At 58.9% G+C, this 26,777-nt stretch overlaps 1 protein-coding gene across 1 annotated transcript; it reads left to right on the top strand.

Annotated features, from left to right (window-relative positions):
- The first annotated feature begins 715 nt into the window (after positions 1-715).
- Positions 716-26,507, top strand: RNF212 (ring finger protein 212). The gene is made up of 11 exons (XM_060299186.1): positions 716-824; positions 3,523-3,584; positions 7,120-7,194; positions 10,093-10,149; positions 10,384-10,442; positions 12,160-12,212; positions 12,300-12,360; positions 13,116-13,161; positions 16,452-16,515; positions 25,828-25,897; positions 26,327-26,507. Exons 1-11 carry the CDS (start codon positions 716-718, stop codon positions 26,505-26,507), a joined length of 837 nt encoding a protein of 278 aa, XP_060155169.1.
- The last annotated feature ends 270 nt before the right edge of the window (positions 26,508-26,777 follow it).

Below are 26,777 nucleotides of genomic sequence, written 5' to 3'. Positions count from 1 at the left end.
GAGTTTCCCATCCCCTACCTCCGACGGCCCAGACCCCCTTGCTGTTCCTCTGGTCCCTCCTGTCTCCCGGCCCTCATCCTCCGGGGCCCCAAGGACCCTACGCCTCCCACTCCCAGTACGGCGAGCACCGAGGGGCCCTCCCCCTGACCTCCCCACCCCCTGCATAATGGAGGGCACGAGGGGCCACCTGGTCCACCTAGCCGGTCCGCTCAGCTCTCCGTGTCTCAAGGTCGATGCACATCCCGCCTCCATGTGATTACTCCCACCCAACCCTCAGGCGTGGGTCTCACCTGACTCTGGCGGCCCGCTGTCGGTCTGTGAGGTGCAGCGGCCTCCCACAGCTCTGCGCCTGCGCCGGCGTCCCGGCGCACCCACCTCGGCGCCGCCTGGGGGCCCACATAGGTCCTGGACTATAACGCGCTGCCCTCAGGAGAATCGCTGGAGGTTGCAGCGTTGGAAAGAGCGAGGCCAGGTCCTCGCCTGTATGTTCCTCCTCCCCGACGTCCAGCCAAAACAACCCTCAGAGAGGAAAGTCTAATTCTAACCTCCCTCTCTTCCCCGGTTGGTACCTTCCAACACATGAGTTTTGGCGGTGCGCAGGCGTGGAATTGCAGCCCTCGGGCCACGCCCAGATCCCGCGTCCAGGTCTCGCGTGGGTCTCAGGAGGGCTTCGGTTGGGCAGCAGCATTGGCGGCAGCGGAAATCGCTGCGAAGCATGGCCGGCTGGGTGTTCTGTAATCGCTGTTTCCAGCCACCCCAGGGGACGGCGTGCTTCAGCCTGACTAACTGCGGCCACGTGTACTGCGATGTCTGCTTGCGCAAAGGTCAGGGTGGGGTCAGGGCTTTGAGGGCCCTCGGGCCAGGCCCACACCTGGACCCCTGGGCTGGTCGGGGGGGCGGAGGGGCTTCCGGGGGAGGGGCCCTCAGCGGGCCTGGAGGGTGGGGAGAGGACCTTCGGAGCAGGGGGCCTTGGGGGAGGGCGGGGCGTGCGGGGGTGGCGGGGCACAGGCCGAGAGGCTCCCGTTGGCGACTCTTGGGCGCTTGCCTGCGGGCTGGGGGGGGCAGGGCCTGTAGGGGCCACAGGGAGGGCGGGCAGCACCCCGGCCGAGTGTCTCAGTTCCGGCACTGGCCCGCCTGCCACGTGGGGTCCAACCTCAGGCTGGTCCCTATAAGGACAAGCGCAGCCAGAAGCGGGGGATGCAGAAGTGTCCCCGGCAGAGGGGGTGGGAGGAAGGAGGAGGCCTGAGGCGGGAGAGGACTGCGAGGGAGGCCCCGGCCCCCCCGCCGTGGGCAGCGGGCAGTGACGTGATCGACGTGTACTTTTTTTCTTGTGAAATGTTTTTATTGACGTATAGAGTTTATACAGGAGAAGAGCCTAAATGGAAACACAGTGAATTCTCATAAAGTGACCTACCTGTGAAACCAGGTCACAGATTAAGAATCAGAACGTCTCACACACACACACCCCAGGCCTCCTCAAGGGAAACCACTGTCCTGACCCGCGTTGGTGTCCATCGCCTTGGACTGTTTAACGCCGGTGAGCGGGTGGTCCAGCGGGCAGCAGGCTCCCCACACACACGCCCGCCCCGGGTGGCCCCTGCCTGGGCCCCTCGCTGCGGGATCCTCGGTGCACACTTGCCCCTGGCGCCCCTTGCCTGCTGCTCGGGACCGACGCCGTGTCCTGGTGTATTTCCCAGCTCGCGGCTGACCCTCGGGCTCTTCCAGGCTTTGGCTGTCACCGGTGGTGCTGCAGGCATGTTCATGCGGGGTCTGGGGGTGAGCACCGTCGCGTGCCCAGGGGTGGGCTGGCTGAGTCTCGGTCTGCGTGGCCGGGGGAAGTGGAACCTGGCGGGCGGCAGGACTTGGGGAAGAAGCGGCACCCTGCACAGGGGAGAGGTGTCAGAGCAGGACAGCCGCCCACGGGGCTGGACAGAAGCAGCGGGCAGGTTGGGCAGACCTGGGTGCAGAAAGGCATCTCGGTTTCCAGCGTGTGGAGCTCGCCGGGGTTGGCGGTGGGGTTCCCGTGGCCATCCAGGACGCTGCGGGGAGACAGCGGGTTTGGGGTGAGGCCCAGGACCTTACCTTTGGACACGGAGGTTCCAAGGAGAGCCATGCAGGGAGAGACCGAGGGGCTGTGAGGACACGCGAGGGTCTGGGAGTCCGGGCAGCTGGAGCGCAGCAGGGAGAGATTAGTGCAGAGAAGAGAGTGGAGATGCTGCGGTGACGGGAGGGCTGAAGGCAGGGGATGGAGGAGCCTGTTCTCACCTGGGGAAAAGCATTTCCTAAAGAAGGTGGGTGGAGACAGGAGGAGGCTGTGAGGAGAAGAGAAAGCAGAAACGTCAAACCAGGCATCCCAGCACAGTCAGCCAGCACATCCGCATGTGGCCCTGGCCTTAGTGGCTGGGTGACCTGCGTGATGCTATGGGGATGGTGGGGACAGGCTGGCTCGGGGCTGGGAAGTACCAGGGAGGGCTAGGGGCGGAGCTTAGTGGGAGGGCGTCTGAGCCAGGACGGGAGCCCTCAGGGCTGTGGGAAGGAGAGGAGGTGAGCACAGGGTGGAGGGTTAGGCCTGGCCTGGGGGGCTGTCGGCCTAAGACAGAGGAAGGAGGCCGAGTGGTGCAGGCGGAGAGAGGTGCGCATGACGGGCCTTTTCCTCAGTAGACGACATGGGGGCTTGTTTGAGTACCCCCTGCAGGGAACTGGGGGAAAATGACCAAGAAAAGCAGAGGGGTGCCCAGCAATGCTGCAGATTCCGCAGTGTTGGAATCCTGCTTCTCAGCCGTGTTGAACTGGGGGGGCGGGGAGGCAGCCCCGGGTTTGGGCTGCTGTGCTGCCTGGAAGGACCCGTGGCGGTGGATGTGGACCGACGGCTGGCCTCCAAGCTGCCTAGTGGAGAAGCCAAGATCAGAGGCTGTGAGGACCAGGCAGGGCCGAACCAGGAGCTGGAAGCGAGGGGGACGGAGTGGGGGGAGCCCTGGGGGTGCGGGGCCAGCCGGTGGGGGAGGAGCCTGTGGAGGCGGGCACCCCACAGGGAGGAGGCCGAGCGAGGGGTGGGGGCGGCCCGGGGGACGTGACACCTCCGTGCTCAGCCCCGGCACTGCCTGGCCTGTCTCAGGAGCTCAGTAAATGCTCCGACGCCAGGCGAGCTGTCCCAGCTGCCGCAGGGCTGAGGCCGCGGGGCAGAGCAGAACACTGTAGCCCCCCAGGTGGGTGGGAGGAGCTTTCCATTTTGTAGAGTTTAAAATTTTAAGTTAAGTTTTTCCTATAGAACCTGATAGTAAGAAATATCTGGGACTGATCTAAGTTTGTGTTGTTGATCTTTATGGCCACCATTTTGGAGCATATTTGCAAAACAAGAAAAGAAAGATTGTTACTTATGTAAGTCTTTCCGGCTATGTGCACGCCCACAGGCATGTCCACTGCAAGTGCTGTAATTCTGTGTACTTTTGCAAGAAGGTGTGCATTTATACGTATTTAAAAGCGCTGCTCACTCTAATAGAATAACATATGCTTCTATTACAGGTAAAGGGGATGAATGCTTGGTCTGTAAAGTTCCATGCCGTGCAGTTCTGCTTTCGAAACGTGTAAGTTGAAATCTGTACTGTCTGAAAGTTAACCACAGTGTTTCTTTTTAAATGTGACGTTCAATCTTTAGTCGTTTGCGGTGTCTAAAACTTTCGTTTGTTTTGCTACGTGCAGTAGGAGATCTTACAAGCTTTCTGCATAAAGTCCAATAGCGTGGTTCTGAATACCTTGCACAACTTTCTCTTTAGCCAGAGCCTGGCCCCATTAGGAGGTGTGGTGCTCCTGGGAACAGAAGTCGGGTGCCTGTGTTTCTTCAGTACAACACCAGCTCCTCAGGAAGGTGGTGCAGTTTGGTTTTCCTGGGGTCATTTCCAATTAAGAGGGCTGAGGGAAAGTCGGTGAATTGATTCCTTCACATTTAAGGTCTAAGATGTGTATTTGATCTGATGTTTAATCTATAAAAATTGCTTTTCTGATTACAAATATAAAATTACACAAAACTCAAACGTAGCAGAGAATCATAACAGAGAATGTGCAAGTCCCCCAGGCCCTACTTCCCAAAGCTGATGACAGCCAGGAGCGTGGGTCCTTCTCTGGATCCTTCTCTGCGTGTTAGTGTGATTTACCTTTTGTGGGGTGTTTCCCAGTTGACACTACATTTTCTAAAATGTACACACCCACATTCTCTACAAGTGATTGCACGGTATGACAGTATTTTCCTATTGGTAAACCTTTGGGTTTTTTTGGGTTTTTTTCTATTTCAAACAATCTTACAGTGAACATTTTTTTTTTTTACCATAGTTCCGCATACTTGTAAGACTATTTCTAGAGCATAAATTCCTAGAAGTGGGAAAGCGAGGGCTTTCTGTTGGGGTCTCCGTGCGTGTGGAGTGCAATCACTCCCTCTCCCTTCTGTCCCATTCGGGGACTCCATCCGTATTTCCCCTTAGGAAGGCCCTGGGCCTTAACTACAGTGAGGTATCACCTCACACTGGTCAGAATGGCCGTCATCAAAAAATCTACAAACAGTAAACGCTGGAGAGGGTGTGGAGAAAAGGGAACCCTCCTACACTGTTGGTGGGAATGTAAATTGATACAGCCACTATGGAGAACAGTATGGAGGTTCCTTAAAACACTACAGATAGAACTACCGTGCGACCCAGTAATCCCACTATTGGGCATATACCCAGAGACAACCATCATTCAAAAAGACATATGTGGCTTCCCTGGTGGCGCAGTGGTTAAGAATCCACCTGCCAATGCAGGGGAAACAGGTTCGAGCCCTGGTCCAGGAAAATCCCACATGCTGCAGAGTAACTAAGCCTGTGCGCCACAGCTACTGAGCCTGCGCTCTAGAACCCGCGAGGCCACAACTGCTGAGCCCGCGTGCTACAACTACTGAAGCCCGCACTCCTAGAGCCCGTGCTCCGCAACAAGAGAAGCCACCGCGATGAGAAGCCCGCGCACTGCAGCAAAGAGTAGCCCCTGCTCACCGCAACTGGAGAAAAGACCTCACGCAGCAACAAAGACCCAGTGCAGCCAAAAATAAATAAATTAATTTTTTAAAAAAAGACACATGCACCCCAGTGTTCATAGCAGCACTATTTACAATAGCCAGGACATGGAAGCAACCTAAATGTCCATCGACAGAGGAATGGATAAAGAAGATGTGGTACATGTATACAATGGAATATTACTCAGCCATAAAAAGGAATGAAATTGGGTCATTTGTAGAGATGTGGATGGACCTAGAGACAGTCGTACAGAGTGACGTAAGTCAGAAAGAGAAAAACAAATTTCATATGTTAATGCATATATGTGGAATCTAGAAAAATGATATAAATGATCTTATTTGTAAAGCAGAAATAGAGACACAGACATAGGGAACAAACGTGTGGATACCAAGGGGGAAAGGGGTGGGGTGGAAGGAATTGGGAGATTGGGGTTGACACACATATGCTATTGTTACTGTATGTAAAATAGTCAACTGATGGGAACACCCTGTTCAGCACAGGGACCTCTACCTAATGCACTGCAGTGTCCTAGAAGGTGGAGACATATGTATACATATGGCTGATTTATTTTGCTGCGCAGTAGAAGCTAACACAACATTGTAAAGCAACTATACTCCAATAAAAATAAATTAAAAAAAAAAAAAAAAAGGAAGGCCCTGGGCCCTGACAGGTCAGTGCTGACACCCTCACCTCCCTCCTGGCCCATGGAGGTCTTTGTGTAGAACCGGGTTCTGTGTGGGCATCAGTCTGGTCTCCACTCACTGGGGCCCCTGCCCCTAGGGTGTAGGCCTCACCCAGGCCCTCAGGGGAGGTGTGGCTTCTGTCCTGTTTCCCTTGGAAGACGGGGCTCGAGACATTGGGTGCTGTCCAGGGTCTCGGGCAAAGGTCAAGCGCGGGGCTCGCGTGCACACGGAGCCCTTGCCGCGGGCGCCCTGCCCTCTTGGCGCCCTGCTCAGCCCTCCTCCGAGCCGGCAGTGGATTCTGGAGCAGCTTCCCCTGCAGCCGCCCCTCCACAGGGTCCTCCAGAAGCTCCTTGGGGGCCCTGGCCCTTCGAGTGCATTTCCTAGTTTCTAGCTCGGATCTCGCTTTCCCTAAGTGCAGTGTTCCTGTCATTTCAGCGGAGATGGGGAGCGGCTGGGCCTGTACGCTTGGTACAGACTGGGAGGGGCCCAGGCTCCTGGTCTCATCGGCCTGTGTGTGTCCTTGTCCCGGCCCTTCTGTGTCTCTCGTGCTGCTGTGGCCGGGTGGTGGGTGGCGGTGGGAGGCAGGTGTATCTGCACGAGGAGTGTACGTGGGCAGGTGCCAGTTCGTAAACCCTACTTTTTCATGTTTGCTTTTTAAATAACTCAACACGGGGCTTCCCTGGTGGCGCAGTGGTTAAGAATCCTCCTGCCAACGCAGGGAACATGGGTTCGAGCCCTGGTCCGGGAAGATCCCACATGCCGCGGAGCAACTAAGCCCATGTGCCACAACTACCGAACCTGCACTCTAGAGCCCGCGAGCCACAACTCCTGAGCCCATGCGCCACAACTACTGAGCCCACGTGCCACAGCTACTGAGCCTGTGAACCACAACTACTGAGCCCGTGCGCCACAACTACCGAGCCTGTGTGCTAGAGCCCGTGAGCCACAACTACTGAGCCTGCGAGCCACAGGTACCGAAGCCCCCACGCCTAGAGCCTGCGTGCCACAGCTGCTGAGCCCACGTGCCAAAACTACCGAGCCTGTGCTCCGCAATTAGAGAAAGCCCATGCACAACAACGGAGACCCAACGCAGCCAAACATAAATAATAAATTTATTTTAAAAAATAAATAACACGTACTTGTGAGCAGTTTGAAGTCGTGCCCATCGCTCTTCCCACTTCTGATTTCACTGTTTCCTTTGTACGCGGCTCCCCCCAGCCGCCTGGAGCCCCTCAGCACTGCCCTTGGTCCTCGAGGAGGGGGCACCGTCCCTCACCCGCGCCGTGGAGTACTCGGTGCCCCTTGGACGCAGCCGTGACGTCCTTGTGGCTGAGTCTGGGCCCTGAAGCACGTAGAGCCCTGGCCCGTGGCAGAGGAAACAGCCTTTTCTCTTTCAGACGGACTCCGACATCCAGGCGCTCTTCATGGGCATAGACGGCCTGTGCAGGAAGTACGCAAGGGAGACCTCCCAGGTGAGTCCTAGGCTTTGCCCTCAGCCCTTGGAGACTTGGTGTTGTGGAGACCAGTCCACTCTGGGCACACGGTCGGCGAGTGTCTCCCACCCCCGCTGTGGCGAAGCCGCGCTCTCTGTCCCGTGGTCTCTGTGCCTTTGCTGGGTGTCAGGACACAGTGGTCGCTTGGTCAGGACGCCCCACTGAGCTTCACGATGCGAGGGACGGACCTTAGATCTGGGGTTTGGGAGGTGGGGCTGGGGCTGTCTGGACTCCGGGCGGTGGGCCGCTTTGTGACGCTGTCCTCTCCCGGGGGTCACTTGTGCAGCCCTCGCCCACCCTGTGGCCCCCGTGTCATCTGTGCCTGCCCGACCCTCCTCGTCACTGTGCACGTGCCCCCTTTGCTGCTTCACACACTCGCCCCGCCCCCGTGCCCAGCCTCTAATGCCGCTATCCGTGCCCTCTGCACGTTCCTCCCTGGACGTCACTGGACAGCCTGTGGTCCCCCCGGCTGTCCTTCTGTCAAAGGCGCAACCCCCACTGCTGGCTGCCTGCCACCTGCCCTCGGAGGCCGTGTGGAGGAGTGGCCGGGAGCTGCCTGAGGCCGAGGCCCTTCCCTGGGGCAGGGCCGCTGGCCTGACCGTTCTCGCCCTTTGGCCTGCATGTCTGGAGGCCGTGGTCAGCCAGCTTGCAGAGACCATCCCCTTCCCTGGGAGGCTGCTCTCTGGCTCCGACGTGGCCAGAAGCACCGGTGGGGCCATGGCTGTCCCCCATCATCCCGGGACTGCTCCAGGGAGACGCAGGGGTGCCCCAAGGCTCAGCATCAGCACGCGGTGAGTGCTGGGGTCGGGGGTCAGGGACTGCCCGCATCGCCCCTTTTGCAGTGGGCCCCTCTTTCCGGCCAGGTCCCCGGGGCCAGAGCTGCATGAGGACTCGAGCCCTTTTTCATTTTGTTTTGTTGGGACCATCTGACCCCTGCCGAGGCCGCAGCGCTCAGCCTCGGGCGCCCCAGCCAGTGCAGATGGCGTGTGGCCACAGGGTCCGGGCTGCCCCCGAGCCCGCGTGAGCCTTGCGCCCTCAGTGGGGCTGCTCTCGCCTGCCGCTCAGGCACCCCACCGGCCGGCCCCTCTCCCAGGGCCAGCTTTGCCCGTGGCCCCGCCCCTGCTGCGGCCTCACCTGTCCTGTTGCGTCTCTGTCAGCCACAGAGGGCCTGCACTCTTGTCCTCACCAGGGTCTTCATTCAGAAATGGCCTGCCAGAGTCGAGGTAGCCACTGGCCTGTCCACAGGCCTTGCTGAGCCCCAGTGCCTGCGAGGCGGGGTCCCGTGTGCCAGCTGCTCCAGAACGGCCCGGGGCTGCTCCCAGAGGCGGTGCTGCCTGTTTCTCAGTTTGGGCCCTGCACCAAGACAGGAGGTCAGGGGTCAGCGCGGGACATTAGTCTCTCGCTGCAGGCGTAGGACACACGGAGGAGTGAGCTGTGGAGAGAGGTGACTGTCACTGTGTCTTGCTGAAGGTGATTGGGGAAGGTGGCTTGAGAGCTGTCTGTACAAAACCCCTCCCAGCTGTGCACGGCCCTGCCTCAGTGCCCTGCACGCTGTGAGGAAAAGGCACCCGGTCACGGGCTGACGGGGGCTTCACCTCGCCCGGAGTGAGGACTCAGAAGTCTGCCTGCTGAGGCCCGGGGGCAGCAGGACTTGAGAGCCGTTGGTGCGGTCCCGAGCCTTTCTGGGACAGGACCTCGCAAATCATGAGGACTTTGTGCAGCGGCGGCCTTGGGGTCCCCTTGGGGCACCCTTCCACAGGCTGACGCTCTGGGCAGAGCCTGTGCCCGTCGCCCCTCCCCTGGGTGGAGACACGCGCCCCTGGTCTCATGGAGTGGGGGGGCTCACTGGAGCACTGTGGAGCATGTCCCCTGCCCCAAGGGCTCTGAATCCCTCAGGATGTAGGAGCCAGGAGGTCAGGAGACTCTGAAGAGGGTTTGTCCCTCCTAACCACAGCCCTACCCTCTGGAGGTGGGCTGGGCCAGCCTCCTTTCCCTCAGTTTGGACCAGACCAGTGAGCCCCAGGGAAAAGGCCACCGTCCCTGGATGTTTGCACTCATGTTGGCAGATTCCTGGGGGGAGTGAAGTGGGTGACGCGTTTATACAACGTGGACTTCAAATCCCAGCTTGCCCCGCACCCGGTTCTGCTGTGTGTCAGCTGTGCGCGGACAGCGACAAGAATTAGCTTTAAGCAATTCAGTGTGGTGTTTTGAGAGAGTGGGTGTCGTTGTCTGAAACTCTAGTGGTGAAAATAGCTCTCTTCCCTTGAGGAAATCACAGTCGCCGTCTTCTAATGTACACGGGCACTCTCAGGGGCCGGTCCAGGCTCTGGGCACCACAGACAAGGAGGTTGGGGCTCGTATAAATGGAGGACCAGGGATGCTGCTGGTTGCAGGTGCTGCTGGCCCCAGATGTCCAGTCAAGGTCGCTGGGCTCCTGGAATGGCACGGCCCTGCCTGTCTGCCTGGTGGCGTTCTTGCCCGGCGCAGGCCCAGTCGGGGTGGCAGGTCAGGGGGTTCCTGGTTGGTCTGTCTGGTCAGGAGGCCATCTGTGATCCAGTTGCTGTTGCCTGAGGGACAGCACATGGTGATCGGCCCTTGTGAAATGTGTCGCATCCCATGGCCTGGGCCCCAAGGGCCACTGAAGCCATGCGGAAGGGAGGCACAGCAGCCCCCTTGCCCACGCGGTCCTCACGTGGGACCCGCGGCCCTCGCTGCCTCTGGGTGGAGTGCGCCTGGCCGTGACCGTCCTCAGCTCTGGCTGCCAGGCTGCAGTGGGGCCACGTCCTGGAAAGAGCTGGCGGCTGCAGGAAGCCCCCAATGGCCTCTGCGGCAGCCGCCACGCGCGCATCAGCCGCTGACAACGTGTTGTCTTTGCAGGTTTTAGAATTTCAAGAAAAGCACAGGAGGAGACTGTTAGCCTTCTACGGAGAAAAGGTAACTCCAGTTGGCTGGCGGCGAGGAGAACAGCGGTCGCGTCACCCAGCGCTTTTCCCTACACACCTGGTGACCTGGACTTGGTGCACGTTCACTCATAAATAGTGTGAGGGCCACTGCCACATAAGTCACGTTCTGCTTTGTGGTTTAAGAAGTTGAGGATCCACGTGTTCCGTCTAAACTGTCGCTTGGTGTAGTGCGTGTGGTAACTGGAAGTCGTTCAATTGTGTTTAGATTTCTCAGCTGGAAGAGTCCCTCAGGAAGTCAGCGCTGAGGATGGGGCAGCCGCAGAGGTGAGGCCCGGGGCGCGAGGGTGGCGGTGGGCCTGTCGTGACTGCTCGTCTGTCTCAGCCCTGTCGTAACCAGGGGTGCAGAGGAAAGAGCACTTCCGTTGGCTAGAAACTTCTGTCAAAGCAAAAGTGCAGGAAACTGGAGGGGAGGAAAGGGAGACAAGAAGAATTTTAAAAAACATGAGTGGTTCCCCTTGGGGGGCCCCCCAGTGGTTCCTGGGGTGACGGGAGGGGGCCTGGAGGAGAGTTAACCCCGTCTGCAGTTCCCCGGAGAGCGTGTGCAGCACACCCGTGCCCTGGTCCGGGCCCTGTGGCAGCCCTGGGCCCACTGGCCCCCGGGGGTCAGTACGGCACCACCCGTGTTCAGCCACGTTCTCGGTTTCATGAGACCTGGTATGAACGCAATGGACGTTCAGAAGTCCCAGCTTGGGGGCCACAGGTTAAGCTGCGGGATTGCTGTCTGCCAGCAGTGACCCCCCCGCCCCAGTGCGTGGACTCCTGCCTCCTCGCTGCACCGGGCAGCGTGGGCGCCCGGGGCCACCAGCCAGAGTCGGAGCTGGGCGCCTGCCAGTGTGGACTCAGCCTCGTCTGGGGTGAAGAGGCCTCCACCCACCCGCCTTCGTGATGGGGCATGAGCTGCCGGTGCCGCCCGTGAAGGCGTGTTTGGGGTCGGCGAGCTGCGGGCCAGCGCCGCGGCAGAGGAGGCCCTCCCTTCCCTGAAGGACTGCGGGAAACAGCGCGGCCGACACCTCCTGTGGCGGGCGAGGCCTGACCCTGACACGGGGACAAGAGGCCCCCGGGCCAGTCCCTGGGATCTGTCCTCCTTGGTGTGCAGTTCGCTTTCTTTCTGTGGAATCATGTCTTTCCTTAATTCTGGAAAACTTCCAGCCCTTACCTTTCCCATTCTCCCTCTGTGGCTCTGTCCCCACCTGGTGTCTGCACCTGGTGGCCTGCTCCTTCAGACCCCAGTACCTGCGGCGCCCTCCCCGCCCCACCGCGCACGCCCTCTCCCCGCGTCTGTCCGGCTGCTCTCACCCTCCCAGCCCATCCCTGGCCATCTCTGCTGCTGTATTCTCGCTCTGCCTCACAGCGCTTTGCTTCCCACCTGGTGTCTTCAGGGTCCCAATCTGCCCGTTTCCCTCGGGCTCCAGGTGGAGCGTTCCTGGCGCGGTGGTTCTGTGCCAGGCCCACCCGCTGACGGCTCTGCATGCACCACTGGCCTGCGTCTCCCTCTGGGGGGAGCCTGTGCCCCCGACGCGCCTGCCTGGGTCTGCCCCGCCAAGCACGGCATGGTGTCACCACTGCTGACCCTGTCACAGGGCCTGTCTCGGCGGGGCCTTGGACACTCGCCCTCCCCACACACCCAGCGTGGCACCCAGTTTGTTCCACTGAGTCACTTGGAAGCGGGAGTGAGTGCCCTTCAGGGAGCTGGGCCCCAGCACGGCCAGTCCCCCTGCTGGTCGATGGGCCGCTCAGCAGGCCTTTATTCAGCGCCTGCTGTGTTCTCAGCACTGTCTTGGGCTCTGGTGAGTCAGAAGGAGCTCCCTCCATTCCTGTGGGATGCAGCTAGGCGTGTGCAGTCACTGAGGCTGTGGAGGGGCCAGGGGGCAGCGCCATGGAGAACAGAGTCTGCTTCTGTTTTCTTTACCTTCAGGTTGGAAGGAATTACCTGGAAGTAAACGTTTATGGCTCAATTAATGCCTTTTCTCCATCTATTTAGTGTGAGATTGTCACAACAAACGGCTTTCAGCACAATAAAAACTCCAGTTTCAAGTAAGTAAAGTGACGCCCGGAAGGGGAGGGTTGTGACGCGGTACGGAGTGGACCCGATAGGCTCCAGCACCAGGTTTCTCGCCACAGCTCCTTCGACAAAGCCCAACGGGCCGCTCTTCCTGCCGCCTGACTCATCAGCCTCTGCAAGGTGTGCACCCCCAGCCCCCAACCCCCGAACGTCAGCGGGCAGTGTTTCAGACGCAGGGGTATGTGGCCGCAGGGATCGGTGGGGGTGGTCACGTGACCCGGGGTTGGGCAGCTGGGTGTCGTCCCCAGGACCACCCTCTGACACTGGGACAGAGGGACGTGGAGGAAACAGGACGAGAGGGGGGGTGTTTCTCTTGGGAGGTTGGAGTCGAGCCCACGGGCAGCAGTGGGATGAGGGCGCCCGAGGCCCCATCAGCCAGGCCGCCCCCACCCCAAGCTCGTTCAGAAAGTAGGGAGCACGCCCTCTTCCCGCCGCCTTGTGCCCTGCGGGGACGCCCGGCCACGTCCCACACCAGCCGCTGGGCTGATCAATTAGGGAACTGCCGTGGGTCGAGCCCTACCTGCATGAAACGTGTGGGCCCGGCAGCAGGGTGGACGGAAGTAGTACTCCTGCTTCGGGAAGCCCAGCAGGAAGCGGAGGGGCCCAGTGACAGTGACCGGAGGGGGCAGCCAGCCAGGAGGTGGCCACACGGGGGCCTTCGGGGGGAGGCGGCGGGAGGGCAGACAGCGGGGGCTTCCGTGTCCTCGGGTGGGTGCGCGGTGGTCTGCAGGTCTCGCTGGCCACGGCGGGGCTGTGATCCCCGGGCTCCCCTGGTGCTCAGCAGCTGCCGGAGGGAGAGCCGCCCGCGGGGCCTCGTGTGTTTTTGTTACTTGGTCGTAACCAGGCCCGTGACCGTGTTTCACTGTCTGTAACAGGGTGGAGTCCATGGAGGTTGACCTCACACCCTCCCCGAGGAGAAAGGTGAGTGCACCTGCTCTCCGCGTGCCTGGTTCCCACATGCTCCGCGTGGATGGTTTTCTCGTCGCTGATGACCTTCGAGCACGCCAGCTCCGCAGACTCTGGGCGGCCAGTCTCCAGGCGGCTCCCAGGAGGGACCTGGGAGGGAGGCTGGGGGGCGGCTGTGGGGCCCCTGGGCTTTCGGGGCTGGGGCGGGGTGGGTTGCCCTCCTCCCCCCGCTGGCGTCTGAACTCAGTCCTGCCTGGAGGCCTCGTGCTGCTGTGGTCACCGAGTACACACGACCTGTGAGGTGGATGCCAGCATGTGGGCTGGTTGGCGAGAAGCGGTGCTCTGGGTGGGTGGGCAGCAGAGCCGCTCCGGGCTCCGGTGGGGAGACGCTTCCCACCCACTACCCCTCGTCAGCCATCTCCCAGCACCAGAAGGGGGCGTGGGTACACCTCCGCCCTGCCCCAGGCCTCAGCCGCTCATGAGGCAGTCCCCCAACCTGGAGCTCACAGGTCCCTGCCAGCTCGCCTTTGCCCCAGGAGCTGGGCCTCGAGCCTCGGCCCACACGTGGCCCCATTCTGGAGGTTAAACGTTCCAGAGATTAAGGCTGACGGCTCAGCGATGATGTGTTCCTGGGCGGCACGTTGGAAATTGTGCCTTGGGACCAGAACGCCACAAACTGATTTGAGATTCCAAAGTGAGGTTCTAGACCAACATCTACGCGGGCTTGGGTCGACCCTTGTGGGCCCATGTCCCCATCTCAGCACTCACTCCTTGCGGTAGGGAGCAAACAGGCACGGCCACGTTCCAGGAAAGCCATCAGTCACAGGCTGTGGCCGTCAGAACGGGACGCGCGTTTTCAGGGAAAGCTTGTCCACCCAGTGGCCCACCTCCTGGACACCCCCATCAGCCCTGGGGTGGGTGTGCGCACCCCTCTCTGGTGGGGCTGCCCTGAGACCCCGAGCGGGGCAGTGAGGTGTCTCCTGGAAACCCCAAGACCCCCCAGGAGGTCCCGCAGATGGCATGGCAGTGCCCACGCTCCCTGAGGTGACCCTGGAAGGAGTCTGGTGGCCTTGGTGAGGGAGATCCTGGAGGAGGAGAGTGGGATCCTGCCCCCCTCCCACCCCCCTGCACTGGGCCTGGGTCCTAGGAGGGAGGGAGAGGCAGAGCCTGCCACCTGCCCTCGGCCGCGCCTGCGAGCAGAGGGGGACCCGCCGGTGAGGTTCCGCGTGGGGACTTGGACCGTGGATGCTCGAGGGCTAGCTCGGCAGGTGCTGGTTCCCCGGAGGGGGTGACCCACGTGTACAGGGAGGGGGTGACCCACGTGTACAGTCAGGGCGTGCCTGAGCCCGTGAACCGTGGGGAGGCGGCGCTGCGGGCAGCAGGCAGGGGCCTCCCGGTCGTCCCCTCCAGGATGTGGCCTCCAGTGAGGACGTGGCCCCGTGGAACCCTGAGGGGCCGCACACGCGCACGGCCCCACCACACCTTCCTGGCACGGGGCCTGGGCCTCTCCAGAACACCCGTCCTCTAGTGGCAGGAGCTCCCCGCGGAGTGAGGTGTGTGGAGGAGGCCGTGACGCAGCATGTCAGTCACGTCCCACAAGCCAGCCCGGTTGCATTATGGGGACTTGGTGGCTGATGGGCCGGTGGAGAATGCAGCCCAAGGTCGGGGCCATCCCTGGCCTTGGCGGCCCTGGTCGGGTGTGGTCCCACTCTGCCACACCGGCCTCACCACCTGGCCGTCCACGCAGAGATGTGCTCGCACCGAGCCCGGGTGACCGTTGAAATCCTGAGGGCAGCCGAGTACGGCTGCCAACAACCCAGATCCTCGACAGCAGCTCCCCGGCGCGCTCGAAGAAGCGGGGTCTGTGGGGGCCTGTCTCGGCACCTCCGCTTCCTGGAGGTGCCGCGCCCGTGCCCTTCCCCGGCCTGGGCCGCGGCCGGCGCTCACCTGCATCACAGCCACCATCCTGGACACTCTGCATCTTTAAACTCTTTCTGTTTCGCCTGTTACTGGAGCCTCCCCCAGATAGGTGCTAACCCGACAGGAGCGATTTCGTCTCCTCTCTTCGATAACTTTTCAGAGTTGGCCTGTGCTGGACACTCGTGGCCTGACATGTAGGACGTGCCGGAGGTGGGAGGAGGGGCAGAGGCCGGTGCACAGGCAGCCGCAGAGGGGCCGGGGAGGGTGGCCGAGCTGGAGGGAGGCTCTGAACGCAGCCGAGAGACAGCAGCGGCAGGAAGGGCTGTGAGGTCAGGCCCTGCTCACTGCGAGCCACGTTAAAGCCACTGCAGCAATGGGATGAGGGCACCCTGAGCAGTGAGCGTCCCCAAGCCAGCCCTGCCGTTCTCGCAGACCCTGGAGAGGCCTTCGCCTTGGGCACGGGCCTGGAGTGGGTGGGCCGGGGAGGGAGGCCAGAGGGAGGGGAGGCTGCTCCGGTGGGTGGGCAGCAACCTGCCAGGCAGTGCGACGTTCGAGGCTGGGGGCCAGTCCCTCCAAGGTCAGAGTCTTGCCAGCAGGCGTGAGCCGGAGGCAGGGCCGGGGTGGGGACGTTTGCAGAGTGCCCTGAAACGAGGCCGCCGCCGAGCTGGCGGGGAGGCTGCTTGACAGGAACAAAGGACCGTCGTGGGCGCGGGAGCTGGGAAGGTGGGCCCGAGGTCACAGCAGGGGCGCAGGTGGGGCGGTGGCCGAGTCTAGGGCCCCAGGAAGGGCCAGGACGGGCTGTGGAGATGAAGAGACGGGCACAGAAGCAGCGCCAAGCCTGGGCTCCTGGCAGCGGCTGTGTGCCCCGCCCCAGGCCCCACCGCGCAGTTACAGTGAGGGGGGCAGATCCTGGCAGCGGCTGTGTGCCCCGCCCCAGGTCCCACCGCGCAGTTACAGCGAGGGGCAGAGCGGGTGGGGTGGGGTGGGGCGCCGCCTGGCGGACGCTGCCGCGCGCGTGGCGTGGAGCAGGCCTGGCGCCGGGCACTGCCTGCCAGCCCTAGCCACGCCCGTCAGCATCTGGATTTCAAGGTGACAGGACGCTCCCCAAGTGATTTACTCAGGACTTTGCAATTCCTAATGTCAGCCAAGAAGTTGGGTTACTTTTCCTCTTCTGAGACTCTTAAAAGCACTCGGTGGGTCCTTCGTCCACTCACCGCCGTGGGCCCTGCCTACTCGGCCACGTTCCCGCACAGAACGCGGTCAGACAGGCGTTTGTTTCTCAGGCAGATGAGACTGAGGGGCTGTGTTCTTAGCAGATGAGGAGATTCTCTCCTCCAGAGTGGCAGGTCTGGAACGTTACCAATTGTTTTCTTCTTACAACCTAGCGTGAGGTTGCCACCGGCCTGACAAGGATCTCCCTGCTCAGTCCACCTCGGGATGGACGCATGGGTAAGTGGAGACCCGCCACCTTACCCCAGTCCACACGTGCTGAAGGACTTACCCAGTGGGTGTGGGTCCATGTGGAGGCACGTTTCCCCCAGAGCGGGCCCCTCCTGGGTCCATCCAGGGCCCCACCTGACCCGGCACAAGGGAGGCGGGCCCTCGTGGCCCGTCTCCTGGGCTTTGAACAGGAATCCTAGGGCCTGCCGTGCTTACTGGTGCTTGCTGGGGTGGCTGCTGGGGGAGCACCCGGGCCTTCCCCGGGGGTCAGCGTGAGCCTGCCCGCCTGCCCAAAGCACTAGGCTCTGGCGCACGCCCATCTCCACCCCAAGTCCCTCCCTCACCAAACTCGGGCCAAGGCCCTGGAAGTTTCCTCGGTGTGTGTCGTCATGGAAATATTTACATTTGAGATAGATGCTTATCCATTCTTAACCGTCAGCCCCTCTGTTTTCCTTCTTGCCATTGCTTCTTGCATCTCCGTCCTTAGATTCACTTCTTTTCGTGCTGAAGTTGAGATTCTGATCGTTGCCTCTGAGGTGTACGTTTCTTGAGCCGCGGCTGTCTAGGGCCTCTTGCTGCCGCCCTTGCACCTGAGCACCCGGTTGGGGCTTGATTTGCTTCTGCGCTTTGGAATCGCTGCTGTACCTGCCCCTTCCTCCCTTCCCCTCCCCTCCTCTCCCCTTCGTGGACGCTGTGCTCCCAGCCTCAGCTCACAGGTCAGGCCTGTGTCTTCCTGTCCCCCTTCCCTGCCCTCCCCTGGGATCCCAGGCCATCTGTGACTCCAGGGCCCTTTCCTCATGCTTCCCGCCTCCATCCTCCTGTGCAGCTGGAGTGTCCGCCCATCAGGGTTCCCTTGGTTTTGGAGGTGGCGTTTCCCCTGGGCCCTGGGGTGTCCTGTGGGCGTCAACGTCCTCTCCACCCTCGTGCCCGGCCCAGCGTCCCCGCCTTGTGCCCCCACCATCATGCTGCCGTGCGGGTGTGGGTTTCAGGTCAGCGTCTGCAGGCCGGCCTGTGGGGCAGAGCCCGGCGCTGGGAGCATCCTTCCCTCAGGAGACAGGCGTCTGGCAGATACTGAATGTAGTTCCCTGTGCTGTACAGTAGGACCTTGTTTATCCATTCTATCAACATCCTGTAACAACCTAAAATGGAAAAGCATCTGAAGAAGAACATATATGTGTGTATAACCCAATCACATAGCTGTACTATGCTTTTCTAGCACAGCATTGTAAATGAACTATACTTCAGTTTTTTAAAAAACAAAAATGCAGTTTAAAAGAGGAACTGAAATAATTACATTGAAAAGCATTTAGAAGGCGACACGGGCAGACTAACAGAAAAGAGAGTGAGGTGCAACCAGTAAATAGAATGGCAGGTGCAGGTGCACGTCAGCCACCCAGTACCCCTGAGCAACTGGCCACACCAGGGAAGAGATGCCCCGCACGCTCCCCACGAGAGACGTGCTTGAGCCACAGCAGCACAGACACGTTCCAAGTGGAAGGACACCGTGCGTGTGGCAGCCAGATGAGGGTTGGGGCGCGGCGTGAGCACCAGAGAAACAGACCGGGACGAGGACTGTTCTGGAGACCAGGAGCAGAAGGAACACCCTGTGGTAACGGGGTGTCAGGAAAACAACAGTTACCAATGTGTATACACCTGACAGCAGAGCAGGTACGTGGAGCAAAAGCTGCCCATGGAGAGAAGAGCCAACCATCCGGTCTGGGGAGCTCAGTGCTCTCCCTTCAGAGACGGAAAGCTGTGAGGGAAGCAGGAACGAAAAAGACACGAGACGTGTAGGGAACAAAGAGCAAAGTGGACACGCTGATGTCAGCCACGGACAGCATCGGGTATGAGTGTGCAGCAGACGCAGAGACGTCAGACTGCTGCGCGCTGTCTGCGAGGGACACATCTCGGAGCCAGAGGCGCCAATAGGCTGAGACGAGATAACGTACAGGGTGGATCAAGCCAGCAGCCAGTGCAGAGCCGGAGCAGCTGTCCTCACGTCACACACACGGTCATAAGATGGGAAACGTCTCTAGAGACGGGCATTGCATGATGAGTAAAGGTCATTTATCAGGAAGACGTAACCGTTAGTGCAAACACGCCACAGAAGAAAGTCCCCAAATGCACGAGGCCAGAGTTACACGTGATTTGAGCGCTGCAGTAGCCCACTATCAATAGTTGGTGGACAACTAGACAAGTGATCAGAAAGAAGACAAGAGACTGCCTCTCTGGCAAACGCAATGCCACCAGCAACAGCAGAGTGCACAGTCTTCCCAAGTGCAAATGGGACATTCTCCAGAAAAGGTCACACAGTGGCACATAAAACAGGTCCTGATACTTAAGGATGTTCATACGGAGTGTATTTTGGGGCCACAATGGAATTAAATTGGAAATCAACAGGAAAAAAAATTCTGAGAATAAAACAAATATTTGGAAATTAAACAATGCAATTATAACTAGCTTATGGACCAAAGAAAAAACGTCAACAGTAATATCAGAAAGTAGCTTGAACTGAGTGGAAGAAAATACAGTGTACCAAATTTATAGGATGCAGGTAAAGCGGGGCTTAGAGGGAAATGTATAATTTTAAATGCTTATATTAGGAAGGAGATCTAAAGGCAGTAATCTAAGCTTCCACCTTAAGAAGCTACAAGAGAACAGAGTAGAAATCTACAAAACAGGAAACAAAAACAATAGAGAAAACCAATGGAACCTAAAGTTTATCCTTCGAAAAAATTAGCAAACTCTTGCCTAGACTGACCAAGAGAAAAAGAGAACACAAATTACTAGTATAAGTATTATCCTACAGATAATAAAAGGATTATAAGGAATATTATGAACAACTCCGCCAACGAAGTAGATGACTTACATGCAATGGACACATTCCTAGAAAATATCAAAACTACCTCAAGAGGAAATAGTAAGTCTGGGTAGACCTCTGTCAAGTAAAGAAGTTGAATTAGTAATTTTAAAATCTTTGCACAAAGAAAAGCCTAATTCTCACTGGCTTCATGGGTGAATTCTTTGAAACATTTAAAGAAGAACTAATACCAGCCCTACATAAACTCTTTCAGAAAGTAGGAGAGGACCAAACTTCCCCATTCATTTTATGTCAGTGGTGTCTTCATAACACAGCCAAAGATAACATGAGGAGAAAACTGAGCCATAATCTTCGTGAATATGGGTGCAGAATTCTTTAAAATACGAGGCCATCAAATCTAGCAACATATAAAAGGACTTATATACCATCACCAAGCGCGGTTTATCTCAGGAATTCAAGGTTATTGACATCTGAAGATCAGTTAACTATATTAGTAGGATGAAATACCTAATAAACAAGATCTTTACAACAGAAAAAGAATTTGACAAAACTCTGCAACCATTCGTGGTAGAAACTCTTAGGAGACACGCACTAGAAGGGCACTTCCACAGAGTGGCCAAGACCCTAGAGGTGGAACCTTTTCCCTGGAGACCAGGAACAGGGCAAGGATGCCCACAGCCGTCACGTCTACTTGCCTTGTCCTGGAGGCGCTAGCGTAGCAGAAATTAAGGCGCATAGGTTGGAAAGGAGGAGGTGTAACTACTGTGTAGACAGCTGGTCTTACTGTAGAAGATCCCAAGGGGTCTGTAAGAATACTGTCAAGCATTATAAATGAGCTTGGGGAGGCTACAGGGTGTGAGATCCATACGCAGAACTCCGTTGTAATTCTGTATACTAACAACCAACAGTCCAAAATTGCACGTAGCTGATAGATCATAACTGTCAAGGTTTCCTTCTGGACTTCCTGTTCTGTCAACGAGTATACTCCATCCTTCCTTTCATAGATGCCACATTGTTACGATTACTTGTGCTTTACGGTTAAGTTTTGAGATCAGACACTTTGTTCTTAATTTACCAAAGTAATCTTGGCTCTTCTAAGGGCTTTGCATTTCCATGTGAATCTTAAGGTCCACTTGTCACATTCTACCAAAAAAGCCTGCTGGGGTTTGTAGGAGCTCATCGGTTTGGGGGGAGTTGCTCTCTCAACACTCCTGTGTCTCCCAGTCCATAGACCTGACGTGTCTGCCTCTCTGCTTACCGGACCCCGATTGACCTGAGGAATCGTCGTTTTCAGTGTATGGGTCTTAGGCGTTATCCATAAGCTGGTACCCGAGTAGTGAGTTATCTTGATAGTGGAATTTTCTTTAACTTCACATTGGGTACAGTTTACGTGGGGCGTCTTTTCGTTCCTCGCTTTCGCCTGATTGTGTCTTTGAAGCCAGGGTGTGCCTCTTGTGGACAGTGTGCGTCTTGCGGACAGTGTGCCTCTTGTGGACAGTGTGTGTCTTGTCTTGTGGACAGTGTGTCTTGTCTTGTGGACAGTGTGCCTCTTGTGGACAGTGTGTGTCTTGTCTTGTGGACAGTGTGCCTCTTGTGGACAGTGTGCCTCTTGTGGACAGTGTGTGTCTTGTCTTGTGGACAGTGTGTGTCTTGTGGACAGTGTGCGTCTTGTGGACAGTGTGCCTCTTGTGGACAGTGTGTGTCTTGTCTTGTGGACAGTGTGTGTCTTGTGGACAGTGTGCCTCTTGTGGACAGTGTGCATCTTGCGGACAGTGTGCCTCTTGTGGACAGTGTGCATCTTGCGGACAGTGTGCCTCTTGTGGACAGTGTGTGTCTTGTCTTGTGGACAGTGTGTGTCTTGTCTTGTGGACAGTGTGCGTCTTGTGGACAGTGTGCCTCTTGTGGACAGTGTGTGTCTTGTCTTGTGGACAGTGTGCCTCTTGTGGACAGTGTGTGTCTTGTCTTGTGGACAGTGTGCCTCTTGTGGACAGTGTGCCTCTTGTGGACAGTGTGTGTCTTGTGGACAGTGTGCCTCTTGTGGACAGTGTGCCTCTTGTGGACAGTGTGTGTCTTGTGGACAGTGTGCGTCTTGTGGACAGTGTGCCTCTTGTGGACAGTGTGTGTCTTGTCTTGTGGACAGTGTGTGTCTTGTGGACAGTGTGCGTCTTGTGGACAGTGTGCCTCTTGTGGACAGTGTGTGTCTTGTCTTGTGGACAGTGTGCGTCTTGTGGACAGTGTGCGTCTTGTGGACAGTGTGCCTCTTGTGGACAGTGTGCCTCTTGCGGACAGTGTGCCTCTTGTGGACAGTGTGTGTCTTGTCTTGTGGACAGTGTGCCTCTTGTGGACAGTGTGTGTCTTGTGGACAGTGTGCCTCTTGTGGACAGTGTGCCTCTTGCGGACAGTGTGCCTCTTGTGGACAGTGTGTGTCTTGTCTTGTGGACAGTGTGTGTCTTGTCTTGTGGACAGTGTGCGTCTTGTGGACAGTGTGCCTCTTGTGGACAGTGTGTGTCTTGTCTTGTGGACAGTGTGTGTCTTGTGGACAGTGTGCCTCTTGTGGACAGTGTGCCTCTTGTGGACAGTGTGTGTCTTGTCTTGTGGACAGTGTGCCTCTTGTGGACAGTGTGCCTCTTGTGGACAGTGTGTGTCTTGTCTTGTGGACAGTGTGTGTCTTGTGGACAGTGTGCGTCTTGTGGACAGTGTGTGTCTTGTCTTGTGGACAGTGTGTGTCTTGTGGACAGTGTGCGTCTTGTGGACAGTGTGCGTCTTGTGGACAGTGTGCCTCTTGTGGACAGTGTGCCTCTTGCGGACAGTGTGCCTCTTGTGGACAGTGTGTGTCTTGTCTTGTGGACAGTGTGTGTCTTGTCTTGTGGACAGTGTGCCTCTTGTGGACAGTGTGCCTCTTGTGGACAGTGTGTGTCTTGTCTTGTGGACAGTGTGTGTCTTGTGGACAGTGTGCCTCTTGTGGACAGTGTGCCTCTTGCAGACAGTGTGCCTCTTGTGGACAGTGTGCCTCTTGTGGACAGTGTGTCTTGTCTTGTGGACAGTGTGTGTCTTGTCTTGTGGACAGTGTGCGTCTTGTGGACAGTGTGTGGTGGGATGCTGCTTGTAATCTCTGCCTCTGACTGGAGTGTCCAGTCCATTGAGTCAGCATGGTTACTAATAGGTTTGGATTGATGTCTGCCTCTTTGCTATGTGTTTTTGGGATTTTTTGTTTGTCTATATTTCCTTAACTGCCTTTTTTGGCATTAACTATTTTTAGTGCCCTGTGTTCCCTCAGAGCTGTGAGTGCATTCGGAGTCGGGGGTCTCTAGGAGGTCAGCGCCATCCTGAGGGTGGGCCCTAATCCGATAGGATTCGTGTCCTCATGAGAGCCGGCACGCGCGGGAAGAGGTCACGTGTGGACACAGCAGGAGGGCACCGTCTGCAGGCGGGAAGCGGGATCCACTGGATCACCAGGAGTCAGGTCTGCCGGCGCCTTGATCTTGGACTCCAGCCTCGGGGACTGTGAGAAATAGGCGTCTGCTGAAGCCCCAGCCTGCGCTGGTGGCGTGGCAGCCAGAGCGGACTGGGAGACTTGACCTTCCGTTGATGTTTGCGCTGTCTCGTTGTCTTGCCTCGGGGGCAGCCTTGTGCCTTACCGGCCACCCAGCTGGATTCTGGTCACATGCGGCAGCTTTGCCCGTGCGGTCTGCTTACCCGCTGCTCTGTGATGCTTTGATTACGTGTAGCCACTTAGGTTACATAGAACCCCAGCGATAGGCCTGTGATGACGACCCTTACAGAAGCTCACGTGCCCCAAAGATCAGGAGAGGAGGCAGACGCACACGTGCCCCTCGCGCTCGTCAGGTTTCTGGGCCCACGTCCTTCCTGTGGGACCAAGTGCTTGTCGGTGGGTGTTCCTTTCAGACCCAAGCACCGTGTTACTGTGGGGCAGTTTGGCCAGCTGTGAATTCTCCCAGTTTTTGTCACCTTTGAATGATGATGTGTTCGTTTTGAGGGTAATCCCACTGGGAAGAGAATTCTCAGATGACTGTTCTTAGCACTCTGCCGAGTCGTCCTGCTGCCTCTGGCCCCTCCTTTGTTTCTGGTGAGGGGTTGCCGCCCTCAGCCGTGTCCTCGTGTGTGACGAGTCGCTTTTCCCCTTTGCTCTGAGGACTGTCTCTGCCCTTTGCTCACTGTGGCTTTGGAGGACTTTTCGAATTCGTCTAGTGTGAGTCCTCTGACCTCGCGCTTCTCTTCCAGGGTGACCGTGGCTGCTCTGCGGGTCTGCGCGAGCTGGCGCCCAGGCGTCTCTCAGGCAGGGCAGCCTCTCTGTGCTCAGTCTCTGCTCTGCACGCAGCAAAGCTGTACGCTCCCAGGTCCTGCAGGGTCACCCCCGGCCGTGCTCTTTCCTCCTGCTCTCACCCCCAACGCAAAGGCGCAGGTGCACAGGGGCCCGCTCACGGCCCAGGCAAGGAAGCCCCCTTCCCAGGCAGGCGGCAGCGGGCGTCCGGGCTCAGGCGCTGTTGTCTGTCTTAGACGATGTCCTAAAATGGTCCCGTCTCATGCTCGGTCTTGGGAAGGAGCTTCGCGGATGTCAGCTCCATCCAGCTGGAGGCCCTTCTCAGCAAGCGCTGCCTGGGTGAGTTGACGAGCCGCGGGCACCTCAGCCTTGCCCCCTGCTGCTCTGTCCCACGAGCTTGTGCACGAGGCCGACCCGCTCCCACGTCTCAGGCCGCCCACCCGTCAGTGCCCAGGTCTCGTCCACAGGATGCAGCCTGTCCACCTGGCAGCACAGGGACATGAGCGTCCCCACATTCTCGACCTGGAAACTTATCCTCTCTAAATGTCACCATGTTTTCCATTTAAATTTTTCAATGGAAATCTTTCCAAATGCACTGAATCACGCCGCTTTCCTGAACAGAAGCTCGGCCCTGACTTGGATGTGTCCTGTTGGCTGTGGGGCCTTGTCCGGTCATTGGCTTTCAGTAGCACCGGCCCAGGGGGCGGCTCCTCGGTGCTGCCTGGGCCTCCTGCAGCGCCCGGGGTCACTGCCCTCAGGACCAAGACCTGCCGTGGCCCATGGTTCTCGGGTCTACTGAGGGCCTGGCACCAGAGCGCTGCCCACACGACCCATGAGTTGTTGACTTCCTGAGGCCTCGGTAGCCTCGGCTGCGTTGACAGCCGTTGTCCGCATGAAGTCCTGTAAAGCGCACGTGAGAAAGTGCTGCTGCCTGCCGTCGTGGGGCCGAGCGTGTAGCCACTGAACAGAGGACTGTACCCGGGACCCGTCGGGTGTGTGAGGCCAACAGATCAGGAGCCACCGCCGTGCAGGAGGAAGGTGGACTCACGGTCCCTGGAAGCAGGCGGCACGGCCGCCAGGAGGGGTGAGGCGGAGGCCTGGACCAGAGCCTGGGCCACGGTTTTCAAGGGAGGAATGGCAGGGCCGCGGCAGAGGCTGGCAGGCTTGAGGTTGGCTGGCTTGAGCCGTCTCTGTGGTCGCAGGTGTGGGGGCCGCCCCGCTTGTCTGAGGTCCAGCCGGGCTGATGAGGGCTGAGTGGGGCAGCGGATGGGGGGGGGGCTCAGCGCCGGCTCCGGATTGGCAGCTGCGCTCGCTCACAGGCAGACCGGCGCCACCTCTGGGAGTCAGCAAGGCCCCCAGACGCCAGACCGTCGTAAAGTACAGAAAACAACAAACACGGTGAACGTAGCTGCCCAGATGGTTTGTCCGCCTGGTTCTCAGCTGTTCTCTGGGGCTTCCTGAGGGTCACCTGCAGTGGGCAGTGTCCTCACAGTCCGCACGGCCCAAGACAAAGAGATGAGACCCCCATTGCCCACTTCGTGCTGTGCAGCCTTGGGAAAGGCACTCGCCCTCTCTGGTCCAGGTTCTTTGGTTATGAAAGTGGTACCATGAAAGGACACAGAGGGAGCCTAACCTAAGTGCTGCCTACCCTTCTTTCCCTGGCTTCCTTCTGTTGAAACTCTCCAAAATTTAGATGCAGAGGGGTTCAGGTATTGAGGAAGAACGGTCTTTTCATGTCTGCTCCCTGGTGTGACTAAAGCGTACCCGGGACCATTTACATCTTCAGAAGAAGCTTCTTATTAGCCCAGAAGCTGTCAACGGGCAGAGGTCGAGCTGTGTAAAACTCCTGTGGTCTGGGTGGAGGTGACACGGCTGTCCTGGCGCCAGGGGTCGCCCGCAGCCCCACGCCCTCCTCTTGTCCCCGGAGCGGTTGTCAGAGTAACAGGAGCCAAGGCTTAAAGCAGGTGTCCAGACATTTATTGAGCGCCTGCCGCATACCAAGGGTGGCCCCCAACGGAGTCCGTGGGCAGTGTGGGTGTGGGTGGCAGCTGAAGGTCAGCCCCGGCCGGTCCGGGCATGAGACTGCGCGGTCAAGGACGGCGCACGTGGGTGAGAAGATGGGGAAGAGGGTGGGGTCCGCACCCTCCCGGGGCGGGGGCAGGGCTCCACCTGTGGCAGGGATGGGGAAGCAGCTCGTTCACTTCTCACCCGCCCTCAGGCAGCGTTGCCCACCGCCCTCAGCACCTCGGCCTGACACCGCGTCACCCCAGCGAGCCCCAGGCACTCAGGTAGGTCCCGCTCGTGGCTCCTGGGGGGCGACAGGGTTAGGTGGGGGTGGGAGGGACCTGCTCGTCCCGGCGCCGTCTGCGGGCCCCGAGTGAGGCGGTGCCCAGAAGACCACGTCACGTTCTTGAAGCTAAAACGTAACTTAAGCAGGTGCCCTGTCGCGAGAAACCGCGGAAGAGCCATTACGGCTGCAGGACGTTTTACTCCAGGACAGCCCGGGGTCGGCAGGGTTTCCTGAAGGGCAGGTGGCCGCTGTGGCCGGTGCTGCCCCTCTGCCTGGCCAGGTCCCAGCGCCGCCATTTGCACAGGAGCAGCCGTGCCCTTCCTGGACGCAGGGCCGCCTCCACGCGGGGCGCTCTCCTCAGCGCTGGGCACTCAGGTGCTGTCTCCAAAGGTGGACCCTCCCCTGACCCCTGACCCCTCTCCCAAAGCCTGTCCACGCTTTGTGGCTCGGCACAGTCCAGCCACTGGCCTCCAGACTGCGTGCCCGCCGCCCCTCGACTCACAGGGCCACCCACCTACCTCCCTGACCGCAGGCTGCGCCCGTGGCCTCTGTGGGGCTGCCGCACCCCACTCCACGGCAGCAGCCGGCCCCAGCTCCGTGCCCTCTGACTGTAACTTGCCTCTTTCAGCATCAGCACAGAGGGGCCCTGTGGGAGGGTCCAGCGACAGAGGTCCTGGGCCCTGGTAACGGGCAGCAGTTCTCGGGGGCCCTGCCACGGTCCCCACGGCCCAGAGAAGCCCTCCTGCGGGGCTGCCTGCCGTGGCCCCAGGCTGGCCGCGCCACCTTGAAAATGACCTCGTGGCCAGAGGCGCTGGTGATTTTGTCTGTTGAATTTACCGCTAGGATCCCAGCCCTGCAGACGCCCTGGGAGTGGCCCA

This window comes from Globicephala melas, chromosome 5, assembly GCF_963455315.2.
Source record: "Globicephala melas chromosome 5, mGloMel1.2, whole genome shotgun sequence".
In the NCBI taxonomy this organism is placed as follows: domain Eukaryota; kingdom Metazoa; phylum Chordata; class Mammalia; order Artiodactyla; family Delphinidae; genus Globicephala; species Globicephala melas.
This window is presented reverse-complemented; position numbering and strand designations above follow the sequence as displayed.

Excerpts from the sequence above, each read along its gene's own strand:
- RNF212 (XM_060299186.1), top strand. The coding sequence starts at position 716 with ATGGCCGGCTGGGTGTTCTGTAATCGCTGTTTCCAGCCACCCCAGGGG. Across the intron at positions 10,150-10,383 it reads TAGCCTTCTACGGAGAAAAG|ATTTCTCAGCTGGAAGAGTC; the intron begins GTAACTCCAGTT and ends AATTGTGTTTAG. Across the intron at positions 12,213-12,299 it reads AATAAAAACTCCAGTTTCAA|CTCCTTCGACAAAGCCCAAC; the intron begins GTAAGTAAAGTG and ends TTCTCGCCACAG.